The 16,427-nt window shown below is 37.9% G+C and overlaps 1 protein-coding gene across 1 annotated transcript; it reads right to left on the bottom strand.

Annotated features, from left to right (window-relative positions):
- Positions 1-6,521: 6,521 nt before the first annotated feature.
- LOC149391034 (vacuolar protein sorting-associated protein 9A-like) lies at positions 6,522-9,343 on the bottom strand. The gene is made up of 6 exons (XM_089621090.1): positions 9,179-9,343; positions 8,972-9,119; positions 8,720-8,890; positions 8,014-8,193; positions 6,858-7,865; positions 6,522-6,689 (listed from the first exon to the last, which is right to left on the bottom strand). Exons 1-5 carry the CDS (start codon positions 9,268-9,270, stop codon positions 7,089-7,091), a joined length of 1,368 nt encoding a protein of 455 aa, XP_089477216.1. The 5' UTR covers positions 9,271-9,343; the 3' UTR covers positions 6,522-6,689; positions 6,858-7,088.
- Between the last annotated feature and the right edge of the window lie 7,084 nt (positions 9,344-16,427).

Here is a 16,427-nt window from a genome sequence, read left to right as displayed (position 1 = left end):
TCGTGATGTTGTCTTTGATGAGCCTGACTTCCCATACAAGTTGTTTCAAGTTCAAAATAATTAGTATCCAAACATTGCATCCTGTCCATCAACTTATGTTTTTCCTAACTCTAATCTCTCTACTGGAGAGCTTGTGCCATCACAACATGTGTCTCATTCCAAAACCTCTTCATCTTCACAACATAGCCTATCCACTACACCAATTTCAATCCATGAACCTCATCTGAGCTTAACTTCTCTTCACCTACATCAGATCAGTTAGTTCAAAAGGCTATAGAACCACAAACTTGCCAATCCATATCAATTTATGAATCCTTCCCTGATCCCTTTCCTGATCAAGTTCAAGTCACTAATACTCATTCAATGACCACTCATTCCAAACATGGAATTTTCAAGCCAAAAGACTTGCACAGTTGCACAATTATTAGATGCCATTCCCACTGAACTATCATTTGTTCGAGAAGTCTTTTCCAATCCTGAGTGGCAGTCAACTATGCACTGTGAATATGAAGCTTTAATGAGAAATAGAACTTGGATCCTTGTGCCACCTACTTGTGACATGAACATCATCAGTAATAAATAGGTGTTTAGAACTAAATTGAAGTCTGATGGTTCACTTGATAAGCTTAAAGCCAGGTTGGTTGCAAGAGGATTTTAGCAAAATGCAGGTGTGGATTACTTTGACACGTTCAGTCCAGTGACAAAGCACTGCACAATCAGAATCCTCTTCACAATAGCTACCACTTATGGCTGGCCAATTCAACAAGCGGATGTAAACAATGTCTTTCTGAATGGCATTCTGAATGAAACAGTCAGTTTATATGGCACAACCAACTGGTTTTGAGGACTCTACTAAACCTAATCATGTATGCTTGCTCAAGAAGGTCATTTATAGGCTTAAGCAAGCACCAAAGGCTTGATTTGATCAGCTGAAAATGGCATGTTGGGGCTTAGTTTTCAAAGTTCATCTGCAGATTATAGCTTGTTCTTCAGAGGTCATGGCTCTCACCTGATTTTAGTCTTGGTTTATGTTGATGACATTCTAATCACAGGTGGTGATCACACAGTTCAACATTTAGTTGTGTCTAAGCTGAGTGGTCACTTTGCTCTGAAAGACTTGTGGCCAGTGAATTTCTTTCTTGGGTTTGAAGCTCTCAAGATTGGTTCAGATTACCACCTCACTCAGAGAAAGTACACATCTAATCTTCTCTTGAAGACAAACTTGACTACTACCAATCCAGCTCCAACTTCCATGTGTCAGAGTAATAAGTTTCAAGATGCCAGTAACACCAGTGATGATTTGTTTGAGAATCCTTAGATGTATCGCAGTACAATTGGAGCATTGCAATACTTGACTTTGACAAGACCTTATATAGCTTTCCCAGTGAATAAGCTGATTCAGTTTCTCAAGGCTCTATCCAATGAGCATTGGTGTGCATGCAAGCATATTCTAAGTTATCTCAATGGCTCACTGGATTGAGGTCTTCTATTTTCTCAACAACCTTCTGATGCTAGTTTCAGTGGCACTTGTTACTCTGATGATGAATGGGCAAGTTCGCTTGATGATCGTCGTTCTACGTCTGGTTATTGTGTGTTTCTGGGCTCGACTTGGTCAATTGGTGCTCTCGAAAGCAAAAGATTGTTTCCCGTTCAAGCTGTTAAGCTGAGTACCGTGCCGTAGCTGATGTTGCTGCTGAGATAACATGGATACAAGGTGTGCTCAAAGAGCTTGGTGTTTGCTCTTCTCTACTGTGCTTTGGTGTGATAATCTTGGAGCCACAACACTGGCCTTCAATCATGTGTTTCACGCTAGGACCAAACACATCGAAATGGATGTGCACTTTGTTCGTGATTAATTACTTGATAAGTCCATTCACATCAGGTTTGTTCCTTTTTAGGCTCAGCTGGCAGATGTGTTCACAAAGGCCCTCTCAATTCTGCATTTTCGTGACTTCTGTGACAAGCTAACCGCCGTGGTTCAAGCTGCTCATGATGCTTAGCTTGAGGAGGATGTTAAGACTATTGCTCACATGTCACGCTCATGTGTCATCTCTCTCTCTCTCTCTCTCTCTCTCTCTCTCTCTCTCTCTCTCTCTCTCTCTCTCTCTCTCTCTCTCTCTCTCTCTCTTACTGTATTAGTGCTTATGTGTAATGAGTATAAATACTCTTTTGTAACGATTACAACAATCATTAAGTAATTTGACTCAATTCATTCTTTTTCACTTCTTCGTCTACATTCTCTCTCAATATCTAACTAACTGAGCTCTGAGATTCTCATATACTAACATATAATATGGTAATTAACTAATATTGTTGCTGCTCATTTTTTAGTTCTTTAACGGATTATCTCCCTCTTTCTTTTCTTTTCTTTTTTTCTTTTTCTTTTTCCTCATATCTCACTTACTCTCTTCCTTTAGCATGTCAAATAATACTATGATCATTATTCTGACTCTCATTTCATAATATTTATTCATTATATTTATTATAAGATGAGTGTTATAAGAAACAAATTGAAAAGGCGTGTAAAAAATATATAGGCTAAATAGTATTATATTTGTGACACGTTCAAATATTATGTTTTAAATATTAACATCAAATTAGAAATACGCTTTTTGTATGGAAAATTAGAAATAGCTTTAGTAAAAAAAAGGTCCATAAATTTATCGATTATGTAATTGTATGCTTTTATTTTTTACTGGCCTTCTATATAATGATATAAAAACTGATATAATAGACAACTTTTGATAAGAACAAATTAAATATATATATATATATATATATATATATATATATATATATATATATACACACTATAAAGCTTGTTATGTTATACTATTATTCAAATAATTACTTGAATAAACATTATTATTTTTAATTTTAACATTTATATTTATATTTTTAAGATAAAAGACATACTAAATACAGCAATGCTGTGCCACAGGCACGTCATAAGAACTAGTAATTCAAAAAGCTGGTTGTCTCTTACTTTGTGCCTCGACATTGACACATATTAGAATGGGGATATTATTAAATCTCATTTAATTTCACAACAGATTAATTTTTTTTTTCTTTCTAACATACTATTTATTTATTTTACTGCTTATTAGGGGAACTTTTCTAGCACTGATACTATTGCTATGTTAATTAATGGCCACACTGAATTAGAGTGACAAAGAAGCAGATTTGAACAGCCTGATTTTGTTGTCAAAATCCTTGCAGATTGTGATATGGTTTTTATTTTTATATAATTTGTCATTTTGTTGGTGTTGGAAGGGTCGTAATGTAGAGGCGCTATCTGTGTGTAATATGGTTGTTCAGCATTATTACGATTATAATTATTGAAGTGAATGAAAGGCCACACGGTCACAAGATAAGAGAATACAAGCAGAAATTGACAATGAGCCAACTCGTGCAACAATAATGCCTCGTTTATTCAAATTATTCAGTTTCTTCATGATCCTTCTTCTTCGTCTCAACGTTGATGAAGAACCAGTTGTTGCACATCCTGCTGAATCCAATGGTTAAGTGGGCTAAAGTCCTATTTGAGGATCCAATAATAAAAAAAAATAGGTACAGAAGTTCAAAAAATAATAAAAGTTTACTTCTTTCTTTCCCAGATTCGTATGCACTAAATATTGAATTAGCAAAAGTTTTTATTACCGATGTTTCTTCATGGCCTCCCGAAAATAAGCAATTTTTTTTTAGTCCACCTTTCGTTAATATGTTGTAAATAGCCAGTGTCATTTATTTACAGCAGACGAAATGACGCATATGTCCAGCAGTTTCCCGCCCAAGAAATATATTCATTTAATTAAAAAAAATCACATTTCGGCATTAACTACTTGCGCGGATTTCGAGGGATATTCATTTAAATCAAATTAAAACCACCACAAGTAACCGAACGAATTACACAATCCAAAGGGGAAAAAAATGCAAAAACTGCAACAACTTCCGTATAATTCTGGACAAAGCCCTTCCTTGCTCTCTAAAATCTCTGATTATCGACGGATGTGATGAGTTGCAGATAACAGAAGAAAAAGGACTTCCATCATCTCTCTTGACATTGGGGATCTACAGGTGCCCAAATTTGACGACAATTCCGACCAAACATTTCCCACGATCTCTTCAACACTTGGAAGTATATAACTGCCCTTTGCTAGCCAAAAAGTGTAAGCCGAAAAAAGGAGAGTACTGGAGCTACATTGCACACGTCACGTACATCAAAAATCGAGGACGACGTCTTTGTTTCAGGTAATTACTTTTAGTATTAGTAGTATTCATATTTTATATAACAGAGTTGTATACTTAAAAAGAAAAGGGGTAACATCATCATTGTTTGGTTATGATACTTTTTAGTGGTTGCGTAGCTTATTTCGTTTATCAAGTTTATACATCTCTTTATTATTATTTATTTTTTAAGAAAGGAACATCTCTTTATTATTTATTCTTGTTTTGTTATAGCGTAGCGTAGTTTTTTTTATATTAAAAATGAATGAAACTCATATATACACATGCGAATATATTTTTCAGCCTACAATTTAGCCTCTCACTTCGTCCTCCTCTCCGCGATCTACCACGAAGAACAGTCTTGTCGCCGGGAAAAACTCCGGCGCCTCTCACTTCGTCCTCCTCTCCGCGATCTGCGTCCAAAGGTCCCGATCGGAATCATGGACTCCGCGAAGAACAGTTTTTTTTTTTTGTTGCTCACATTAATAGTATGTTCGTGTAAATAGAAAACATATTTACAGTATATTCGTGTAAATACGAAGCATATTTACAGTATATTTATTGTAAATACGAAGCATATTTACAGTATATTCACTGTAAATACAAAGCATATTTACAGTATATTCGTGTAAATAAACTGAAAAAAATTCGAGAAATATTTTGGGCACGAAAATTCTGGAAATTATGAATATATGGAAGACAAAATAATATCAATAAATGAAGAATATATTTACAGATTTTATCCATAATGAATTGCCACGAAAATAGAAACCAATTACCTAAAGTCAACGCTGAAAACTTCCAAATACATAACAATAAATGAGCTGAGAACTTTCAAAATCTGCTGGAAAATTCAAATTTCAAATTTGAAAACTTCCTTATTCGGTTTCAATATTAAATTTTAAAAAAAAGTGCCTAATTAAAATAGTGTAAGGGCAAAAATGTAAAACTAATTCAATTAATAAGCTGCCACGTAAGCAATATGCTATTTACAGGAAATTAACAAAAGGTTGGCTAAAACCAAATTGCTAGTGTTTAAGATGGTTATGCAGCCAATTATTTGTTAATAAAAAATAGTGATTTGGATAGTGATTTTTTTTTTTTTTTTACTTAGAGAAGAGATAGACAAAAAAAAACTGTATTTAATTTATTAAAAAAATTTGTCAACATTGACTAGTAAAATTTTGTTAAAAAAAACAAGGCTTCACATACGCTTTCAGTGACGTGAATGCAAAACTTGGCTACACACAAACATATGTTCGAAAAATTGCACACTGGCTTCGTTTGTTTTCATACCTACGTTTAATAAAGTTTTGACCTAAATCTTCCAAGTATTATCGCGTCAAAAAGGCTTGTGCATTACTCGTCGGAATTGGTTACACCTTAAAAAATCTGAATCTCACCCCTCAACCTCACGACAATAATTGCTCAAAGTAGTTTATTACAATTGTTCACTCACAACAACGCACACAAGGAGCTGCAAAGATCGAAAGGGTCACAAGCAAATACTCCCAAAACCACAAGATTACACAGAACCCTAGCGAATACAAAATATATGAGATTAAGTCGGATTAGGTCTTCAAGTCTTCTGATTTGTACTCCTGTCACCTGTGAGAGGCTTATCCTTGTTCATCGGATAAGGCAAGAACAAACCTTATGTCACGTCTTTAAACACCCCTAGGTTGTGTCAATAACATGGTGTCGTTTTTGGTAATACACAGCGCTGTCAAGTTCTATCTCATCGTATGGGCTTGGGCCAAGGATGAGCTGAATTGGGTTTCTTCTTCAACAAATGGGTGAACAAAATTGCATCTATGTCACCACCAGTGTTGCAAGTAAGTCACTATTATTTATTATTATACCAAAATACCTTTAAAGTAGAACCATATTTAAAAATTTACAAAACAAAAGTAGACTAGAAGAAGAAAGTAGAACCAAAGTTAAATATTTACAAAACAAAAGTAGACTAGAAGAAGAAAGTAAAACTACAGTTAAATATTTACAAAACAAAAGTAGACTATAAGGTTGAATCTGTGATTCCGACGAGAGCTCCGGCGAGGGTTACGGCGGCGGTGGCGGCGATCGGCGCTGTAGTCGGAGCTTAAGCCAGAGAGATTAGGGTTTGGGAGGGAATTTGATGAGAGATTAGGGTTTGGGTGTGGATATGAATTCTTGTTGGATATAAAATAGAAAGATAATTAAGACATTGTATATGTGACAAATATACAAAAAAAAGACATGAATGCAATTTAGACTCATTTGTGATACAAATGAAATAATGTGCTGTTGTTGTGACTTTAATAGCAAATTCCACTTTTTTTTATTAGTGAGCTGCAAACCTTTGCCAACAGTGTACATTACGAATAATAATAATAATACAGCTTATAAATGAGCATGCCTATCTTCATTACATCCATGTGAAGATAAACATTTGTCTGAATTCTACAGCTAATAAGTGTAACCTGTTACGATCCTAGTTGACTCTCACATTGTTAAATATGGGATTGACATGTGAGAGTCCCACATTGCTAAAGTATGGGCTTTGCATGTGGGTTTATAACCTCTTGGACACCCTCTCCCTAATAGCTAGCTTTTGGGGATGAGTTCTACCCAAAGGGTTGTATCATAACCACGACATAAATCAATGGCAAACAAGTGAAATGAGAAAGCTCTTGATAAATCATACAAGGACAAAAAGGAAAGGAACATATAAAATCCTCAGTTCAGGCACTCTGTTTTCCATTTGGCAGATTTAATCAGGTCCTGAATTTCTTGATTCTGTCGACGAAGTCTCGCCTGATCTCCAGGAAGATCGATGGCACATTATGCACGATTCAACCCATTTCATCGGAAAGACGACGCTACGATTGAGGAGGTTCCTCTCGTTCCCCAACAGCCTCGTCCTCCTTCGACAATCTCGCTTCCAAACTCTCAACCTCGAAGAGCAGCGCGTTGTTCGAGTCGATGCCTGAGCTGTCACTGTCGATCGACGACTCATTCGTGGGGTCAATAGTTTTCGTCTCTTCCTGCCTGGCCGTTTTCTCTTCAGCCAGACCCGTAGATCCGATTCCCAACCCTCTCGAGAGACTCGCGTACTTGAAGACGAGCCTCTTATAGTTGTTGAGAAGAGCGTCCACATCGTCGATCGTCAGATCTCCCGAGTCCGCATAAAGATACGGGTACTCGTGAAACACTTGGGCCACCCGATCGTCCTTCGAAAGCAGTTCGGCCCCTTTGTTCTCCAAGTCCGAGAGGGACAACACTTTTGTGAGAGGTGTCGTATCGGCTCGAGATTTCGGTTCGGAAGATCTGGGCCGCTGCGGAGAGTCTCTCAGTTGCCTTGAGGATTCTCTCGACCCGGGTCTGGGAATTTGACCCGGGTTTCGATCGGCTTGATTACTGAGCTGCTGAGTACTGTTCGATTCGACCGATAGGCCCGAGAGGAGGGTCTGGGCTGTTTCCATGTTCTGTTCGTACTCGGCTTCTTCCATCGAGAGGGATTTCGCGTCGATGTTTGAGATGAATGACTCGACGGACTGCATGTTTGTGAAATAGTAGGCTGCTTCAGACACTAATCGGGACTGGCTTCTATATCTTTGTATATACAACAAATTCGAGCGCAATTGCGGTGGATTCGCCTGCATGTTATTATTACACACAAAAAGACACGCCTTAGAATCATTGTTTTCCTTGATTTATTCTACACCTTATGATTGCGTCAAAAGAATCACGACTGCACGTAAAGTTTCCATCTTCGAAATATAATTGAATCAGAAGTGAGTTAACCTTGATGGTGACATATATGAGGACGGGAAGGAATTCATCGGCTCCTGGGGTATTCTCGTTTGAAGCCACGGAAGCGTTAAGGAGCAAGTTGCTAATGACTCTGCAGCAATTAAGGATACAAACAAGCTTGTCTCTTGGCGCCTTGTACATATTTATCTTCTGCAACTCTTTCTGCGCCAACTGTGCAACATTTAGAGCAAAATGGCAGCGTAATTAGGACTTGGATTGAAAAGAAGAAGAAAAAAAAACGATGGAGTATAAGGATTCGGCATTACAGTAAGACTTTGATTGGTATCATTATAATATTTGAAAGCTAAGATCCGCATAAGCAAAAGTAATAACATCATAATATCTCTCCTCTGTCAGAACCAATGAGCGTGCTATTAAGACAGTCACTCTCAACTAAAAAAATAAATACATAAGTCGGAGTATTCGTTATAAAGACAATCTCTGTCAGTCAGATCAAATGATATAATGTATTCATAGGCAATGAATCGAACTCTTCACCCAAATTGGAATGCAAGCCATAAAACACAAATGCCAATCAAATTGGTTACTTCAACATTAAGTAAACCTCTCTTAAATTCAGATTTCTTAACTATATTCTTCGACCATTATTCACTTCCTTAACTCTTTCAAACACATATCATAACGAAACGCTAAAAGCTACTTGGTGATATTGAGCGAGTTCGATGACAAAACTGACCAACCATGACGTCTCGTTCTGGAAATTGGGCTTGATGTCCAAATTCTCGGGGCGAACGAAGTGCTGAAGGAGAGCCATCTTGTGGGAGAGACGCTCGTCGAGGTCCACGTCATCAGGAAGCGAAGCAAACACGCGAGTGAACAGTTTGGTCATCACATACTTCTCCAGTCCCTGTGAATTACAGCTCATCAATCTCCATTTTTCCAGTTGACTTTTCTCAATCAACACAAATAGTCAAATTCAGGGACTGACCTCGCCGGCGCCGTCGAGCTCGTCGTCGGAGCAGCCGGACCAGAGCGGGTGGGCTCTGAAATCGGACTCCATGCGGGAGAGGAAGTCCTGTACGGCGGCGCTGTCCCGATCCGGATCCGGCGGGTTGTTCGAGAACGAGACGATGAAGCTGCGACGAAGGTCATCAAATTACGAAAAAAAACAAACAGCTCAGAGAGAGAGAGTTACGTTTTGATGGATTTGACGAAATCGGCGGCGGAGGGGTGGCGCATACGCTCCAGGAACTCCTGAAGCCCCAAAAACACGTCCGCGTTCTCCATTTTCCGATCTCTTCCTTCCTTCCTGCTCACTTGCTTATTGTTATTTTATTACTTTCTTATTTTCTTTACTTCAAGTTAAAAGATGAAATTTCGGTTAAATAAATAATTTTGATTTATTTTTTAACCGAAAATATTCGGTTAAAATTAACCGAATTTTCGATTAATTTTAACCGGTTAAGTTATAAGTTAACCGAAAAAAAAAAAAAAATTAAAATATTAAACTCTTATTCTGCCATAAACTGCCACAATTTGACCATGTGATGTGAGTGTGTACAAGAGTAAAATATTTACAGCATGCCGAATTTGACCAAAATCCACAAGACCACAACTTTTACTCTGTACTGTTCAGACTCAATTCCCTTTTCAATTTTTTTTTAATGTAAAAATCTTTCTTCTTTACCAAATCAAACGGTAATATTACCGTTCAAAATATAAAACGGTCAATTTTTTTTTTTTTACAACTCCACACAAACACACGTCTATAAATAAACACATACACATATCCATTTTACACAAACTCACAAAGCCAAAATATCATCAATTATTTTCTTCCTCTTTTACACAATACTAAATATGTCTTACCATTCCGATTCCGAAACTCAACCACCCGATGGCTATGATGTTGATAATTTTGACGTCAATGCTCCTATTTTCCAAGACCCTTTACAATTTATGAACACCGTTGATGATATCAATACCACTATACGAAATTTTCCTCACCTTGCCAATACCCAAGAGCAAGAAGCATTGGCACAAGGCATATTTCAACGTAGTCGTTCTCGAAGGGCAATGGCACAATTGTTTCCACCAATCTCCACTCCGGTATCACAACCAACCTTGGCGCCGGAATCACAACATTCTCTTCTACAACAACCGCCTCAACAACAACCTCAAGAACAACCCACACCACCCTCTTCAACGGGATCTCATCAAATCGACACCACCGCTCCAACAAGCTCTCGCCGTAAAAAGAGTAAAATTAGCGGAAGTCAACGGTCCGATGTTTGGGAAGTCTTTGAGAAGGTCGTCACGACGTACCCCGATGGTTCTTCGTATGTCCGTGAAGTGAAGTGCAAAATTTGTATGCATACCCTTGCTTACTCCGGTGGAGGCACGTCATCACTACGCTACCATATCAATTCACATGAGAAACGAGGAGAGTCAATCGATCAAGTAAGTACAATTTCATATGATGAAGCAAAGGGTAGACGAGCTATAGCTAAATTTATTGCATCTACCGATCAACCACTAGGGATAGGCTCTAACCCCCACTTTGTACAAATGGTTAGAGACGGTTTCAATGCTAATTACAAACCCGTGTCTCGTCCTACGGCTACTTTAGATTTAATGAATTTATATGAACATGATAGGAAAATATATATGGCAACATTAGCTAGTATGCCCGAAAACAACATTGCATGCACTAGTGATATATGGAACTCATCTAACAAAAATGATTATTTGAGTGTTGTCATTCATTATGTCGATAGAGATTGGTATTTGCATAAAAAAATTATAGGATTTGAGCATATGAACATGCGCCATACCGGAAAAAATATTAGCGATCGCATCAACGAGGTATTGGAAGAGTGGGGTCTCGTGAACCGTATTGTTGCTATTACGATGGACAATGCATCGGCCAACACCACGGCAATAACGGAGTTGAAGAATCATCTTGGGAACCATGCCGGAGGAGTAATTCTCCACCAAAGATGTGCGACTCATATTATTGTAAGTTGTAACATTGTTTGTAACATTGTTATGTGCCACTATAACACTTTTTTTTTGTTTTGTTTTCTAGTCTCAGTTTTGTTTTGTGGATTTTGGTCAAATTCGGCATGCTGTAAATATTTATCTTTTACTTGTATACACTCACATGGTCAAATTGTGGCAGTTTATGGCAGAGTAAGACAGTAAGTGTTTAATATTTTAAAGTTTTTTTTTCGGTTAACTACTTTATTAAAGTCTGAGCATTTATTGCTATCCGTTTGGGTAATATTACCGTTTTGGGCACTTAATGCACAACGGTTAATTCGGTTAATTGCAATTAATTGAGTTGATTTTTTTTTAGGTTAAAGATTAACCTATGACCGAGAATTTTGGTTCACAGTTAACTTCGGTTAACCAAATTTCCAGCTTTACTTCAAGTCTTAATTTTTACTTTCTTATTGTTATTCTTAAACAAAAAGTCTCAATTTTTATCAATATTGTTATTGGTGAATTGTTGTTAAATTAAAATTGTATATTTTTTATTTAATATTTTCAGTTGTATATTTTATATATAAATATTTTCAATCATACATTATGAAATGCTACATCAAAATTTAAAAAGACAAATTAAAACGAAAACCTTTTAAACTTTCACTCGTAACCCAGACTAAATTTTGTAACCCAGACTAAATCATTAATGGCACATTTTGTAACCAAGACTAAATAATTAAGGGTAATTGTATACAAAAATTTGATATTGATTTTTTTAAATCAAAGAAATTCCATTTGATAAAAGAATATATGACCACTTTATACATATTTTGAAAGTCTAAATACTAATATAAACTTTATTTCAAGCCTAATTGGACCCATAAGCTATCATTGGGTTCAGAAGTGTGCATGAACTCGTAAGAGATTATGGAAGAGAACTTCAACTTACACAAAAGTTGTTTTAGTTCGTATTCTTAGGTTTTTCATATTTGGTTAATTTACGGTTAAAGAAAATTGATTCCGGCAAAAATGAAGAAAGAAAAGGTATTGTTTGTGTTTAATTATGACCTAAATCAAGGTAAGGGAATTTGGCGGATGGAACTAAATCAGTGTCAAAGATATTGCTTGTCTAAATGTATTACATGATGATTTAGTCCATCAAAACATATTTAGACTTCACGCTAAGAGTGACCTATGTTTAGTATACAAGAGAAGTGGCGAAGCCTCGATTATTGGTTGAGGCATCGCTGAAGAGAGTAAAGACATACTTATTTTGCATTGGTTGTTGCTCACTTGTCCTCCAATACCTGGGACACAACCACCTATTATATCTGGACAATTTTATGAGTCAAAATTTGAGTATATATGTACCTGAAGTTTAGAAAAATATTATTTAGGGGATAACGAGTTTTTTTGTGTGTGTGTTTGTTCACGAGAAGAAATTATGCCTAAAATTATTTGGTCTAAAACACTTACGTAATATATACAAAATCTTTTGTCAATAGTTGGATGGAGATAATTGTTGACTCACTTAAAAGTCCCGCATGGACAAGATAGTAGAAAAAATAGAAGCTCTATGATTATTTGAATCAAATGCACATCATAATTCATCAATTTCAGTAGTTAATTTAGGAATTTTAGTTTGTATTCTTAAGTTTTCCTTAGTTGGTTAATTTATATGAGTCTTAATTTGTATGCTTAGGGTTTCCTTATTTAGCGGATTAAATATAAATCACCATGACTTAGTACATCAAAACATAGTTATCAATATATTTTTTCTGAAAATTAATTAAACACTAATGATATCATTTTATAATACACAACACGTTAGAAAGTAAAAATATATATATATATGATAAATAAATAAATTTATCCCCATTAATAAAAATTATCAAATTTTTTATATTAAATAAAATTAATTATATCATTTTATAAATAATAATTTGATGCATCAAGTTACCATTTTTAAACTAGTTATTTACGAAATTTCCCATATATTATTACCCTCCACTTGCTAATCAGTTTTGATGTTACATGCATATAAATTAGGGGTGTAATCGGGTTGTGTTAATCGGTTTTTTCATGTGCTATCAACTTGGACCGTTACAACTAATTTTTTAGTTTTAAAACTCAAACCAACCTGATTGAAAGGTAAAACCAAACCAAACCAACCCAAAAATAATCGGGTTGGTTTGAGTTGGTTTTTTCGGATAATTCTTGGCAAATGACTTTATAACTCGAATGAAAATCATATATGTATATTATATCTAATACGTTATATAAAATAAAATCAAAATTTTACTTATCTTTAGAAAATTTACATATTAAAATAAAAATTACGCATGTTTTTAATTACCAAATTTTCATGTATTCACAAAAGATAAAGTATAATTGTTGTGACGGTGTCTTTTTTGCGGGAAAAAATAACGTTTTAAAATTGCAAAAAACGACGTCGCAGTACAAAAGGATAATTCATTCAAACGGGCCAAAAAATATTGTCGACTAAAATCGGGGACCAAGCGACAAGCGACAAGCGAATTGATAGCAAGCGAGAAGCGAATTAACGGCAAGCGACAGCCGCTCCTCCAATGCTTGGACGAGGCCGAGGCTAATTATGTCATGAGGGCCATGAAGGAATTTGGGGGAACCATTCTGCATGACACTCTTTGACACTCAAGACACTAAAGCAAGGCTAATTCTGGCCCACTTTCAAGAAAGACGCATTCGAACTAGCCATAAAGTGTGACAAGTGTCAGAGGCTTTCGCATATCCTAAGACAACCACCAGCGCCGTTGTGCCCCATCCTTGTTGCTCGCCCATTTGCTAACTGGGGGTGGACATAATCGGAAAACTTCCAATGGCGTCAGGTCAACGAGTCTACGTGATCGTGGCAATTGATTACTTCACAAAGTGGGTGGAAGCGGAACCCCTAGCCAAGATCACCGAAGCCAACACTACTAATTTCATGTGGCGGTCGATCATATGTCTCCACGGCATTCCCTCCTCCATAATCACCGACAACGGCTGCCAGTTCGACAATAAAAAAGTCAGGGAGATATGCGATCAGTTGAAAATCAGCAAGACCTTCTCGTCACCATGTCACCCGCAGGCGAACGACCTAGTTGAAGCGGTAAACAAAACAATCAAGGAGACATTAAAAAAGAAACTAGAAGAGAAGAAAGGCACATGGGCGGACGAGCCCCCCCCCCCCCTCGTCCTATGGGCGTATCGAACGACGACCCGAACCGCGACGGGTGAGACCCCGTTCTCCCTCAGCTATGGAGTTGAAGCAGTTAATCCCGTCGAGATCGGAATTCCATCTTTCCGAATGGAAACCTTCGACGAGGAAATCAACAACGAGGCACTCCGAGTGGAGTTGGACGTGATTGAAGAAAGAAGGGTCGGAGCATTCACCCACATGGCCGCCCATAAGAGAATCGTTGAGAAACACTACAACTCGAAAGGCAAGGCTCGGCGCTTTGCTGAAGGAAGTCTCATCTTACGGATGGTATTCCAAAACACTCAAGTTCATGGAGCAGGAGTGCTCGGGCCGAATTGGGAAGGACCATACAGGGTTCGACAAGTAGTGCGCAATGGCACATGTCACCTCGAAGACGGTTGTATAGTCATCGGGTGGTTGGCTGGAAAGATCATCAGCAGTGGGAACAATGATTGAAATTTCCGACGGAATCCCGTACTTCTCGCGTAGGAACCTAACTCTATCTTCCGTCGTCAAGCTCACCGCATCAAGGCCGGCGAAATCCCCGCCTCCCGACCATCTTGGCCCGAACCGCGATCGCCTTGGGGGTTCGACTGTGAACGGATTGGCTCGAAGATGGGGAGCTCACCTTGCCGCCCGCCGAGGAGTGAACGTCGGAACCATCATCATTGCCTTCTGGAATCTGATGTGCCTGAGTCTCACCTCCGACCGAATGACCAAACGCTTCAAGAAACAACGACATCTTCTTCCCACTCGCCGGCGAACAACAACGAAGCTCGCCCGCTGGAATCTCTCCGCCCTCTGCTGCGAGCGACGAGAACAGGTTCGGCGGAACATCTTCATTGCCCTCTGCCAAGATCAACAAAGACCCGCCGATGACCGAAACTCGGTCGGAACCTATCTCGCCGCCCACTGACGCCGGCAAAAACCCGCCCGTTGGTGCTCCAAAGTCCGCCGGCATTGACGAGGACCCATTCGCGCAGAGAAACGACGTCGAAGTAAGGCAAGTCTCGCTCACCAAATGCCGAACAACGCCCACCGTGACCCCATTCGCAGAACCTACCACGCAGCCTGTCACGACCAAGGGGGACAAAGACGACTCGCCGTAGGCCACAGATCGATCGACAATCTCTCTCCCATCAAAAGAATGACTCGACGCACACGAGGCTTGTCTCCCTCCGAGGATCACATCAAGAATGGCATCGAGGCTGTCATCACTGAAACCTTTAGGCGGGTCTGTGGAATCCATGTCTCCACCAAAATCACCTGGAAAGCCATCAAAAGCCCAAGACCCACCAAAATCGGAAGTATTAAAAGCTCCATAAAAGTCAGGTGGGACCGCTAGGTCGTCGGGATCACGCGGTGAATCAGGCCCACCATTGATTACATTATTAAGAGTCATCAGAGTATTACTGAAGAAAAGCCAAAGAAAATTAAAGAAGGGGAAAAGAAGCTGGAGGCGAAATAAAAAACAAGAAGAGTGACAAAGCGAGAAGCAAACGATGTATATAAATCACCAAGTAGAAACCCACCTCAAGAAGAAAGCAAGGAAGTTCAAAGGGATTCATGATTTCACGCTGCTGTGCACCTGCGATGGCAGCTATCAAATCAAAGTGTCTTAGTTTTTAAAGAAAAAGAAGGCATGGATGGATGTCTAAATCAAAAGAAAAAAAAAAATATATATATATATATATACACATACCGGTATAGAAAGTAAAGCTGGAAATTTGGTTAACCGAAGTTAACTGTGAACCAAAATTCTCGGTCATAGGTTAACCTTTAACCTAAAAAAAAATCAACTCAATTAATTGCAATTAACCGAATTAACCGTTGTGCATTAAGTGCCCAAAACGGTAATATTACCCAAACGGATAGCAATAAATGCTCAGACTTTGTGCATTAAATGCTCAGACTTTAATAAAGTAGTTAACCGAAAAAAAAAACTTTAAAATATTAAACACTTACTGTCTTACTCTGCCATAAACTGCCACAATTTGACCATGTGAGTGTGTACAAGTAAAAGATAAATATTTACAGCATGCCGAATTTGACCAAAATCCACAAAACAAAACTGAGATTAGAAAACAAAACAAAAAAAAAAGTGTTATAGTGGCTAAATTTAATAGTGGCACATAACAATGTTACAAACAATGTTACAACTTACAATAATATGAGTCGCACATCTTTGGTGGAGAATTACTCCTCCGGCATGGTTCCCAAGATGATTCTTCAACTT

This window comes from Urtica dioica, chromosome 7 (genome assembly GCF_054948205.1).
Source record: "Urtica dioica subsp. dioica isolate 48M chromosome 7, U.dioica_male_clone48M_v1_H2, whole genome shotgun sequence".
Taxonomy (NCBI): domain Eukaryota; kingdom Viridiplantae; phylum Streptophyta; class Magnoliopsida; order Rosales; family Urticaceae; genus Urtica; species Urtica dioica.
Note: the sequence above shows the minus strand (reverse complement) of the source record. Positions and strands in the feature narration are given on the sequence as shown.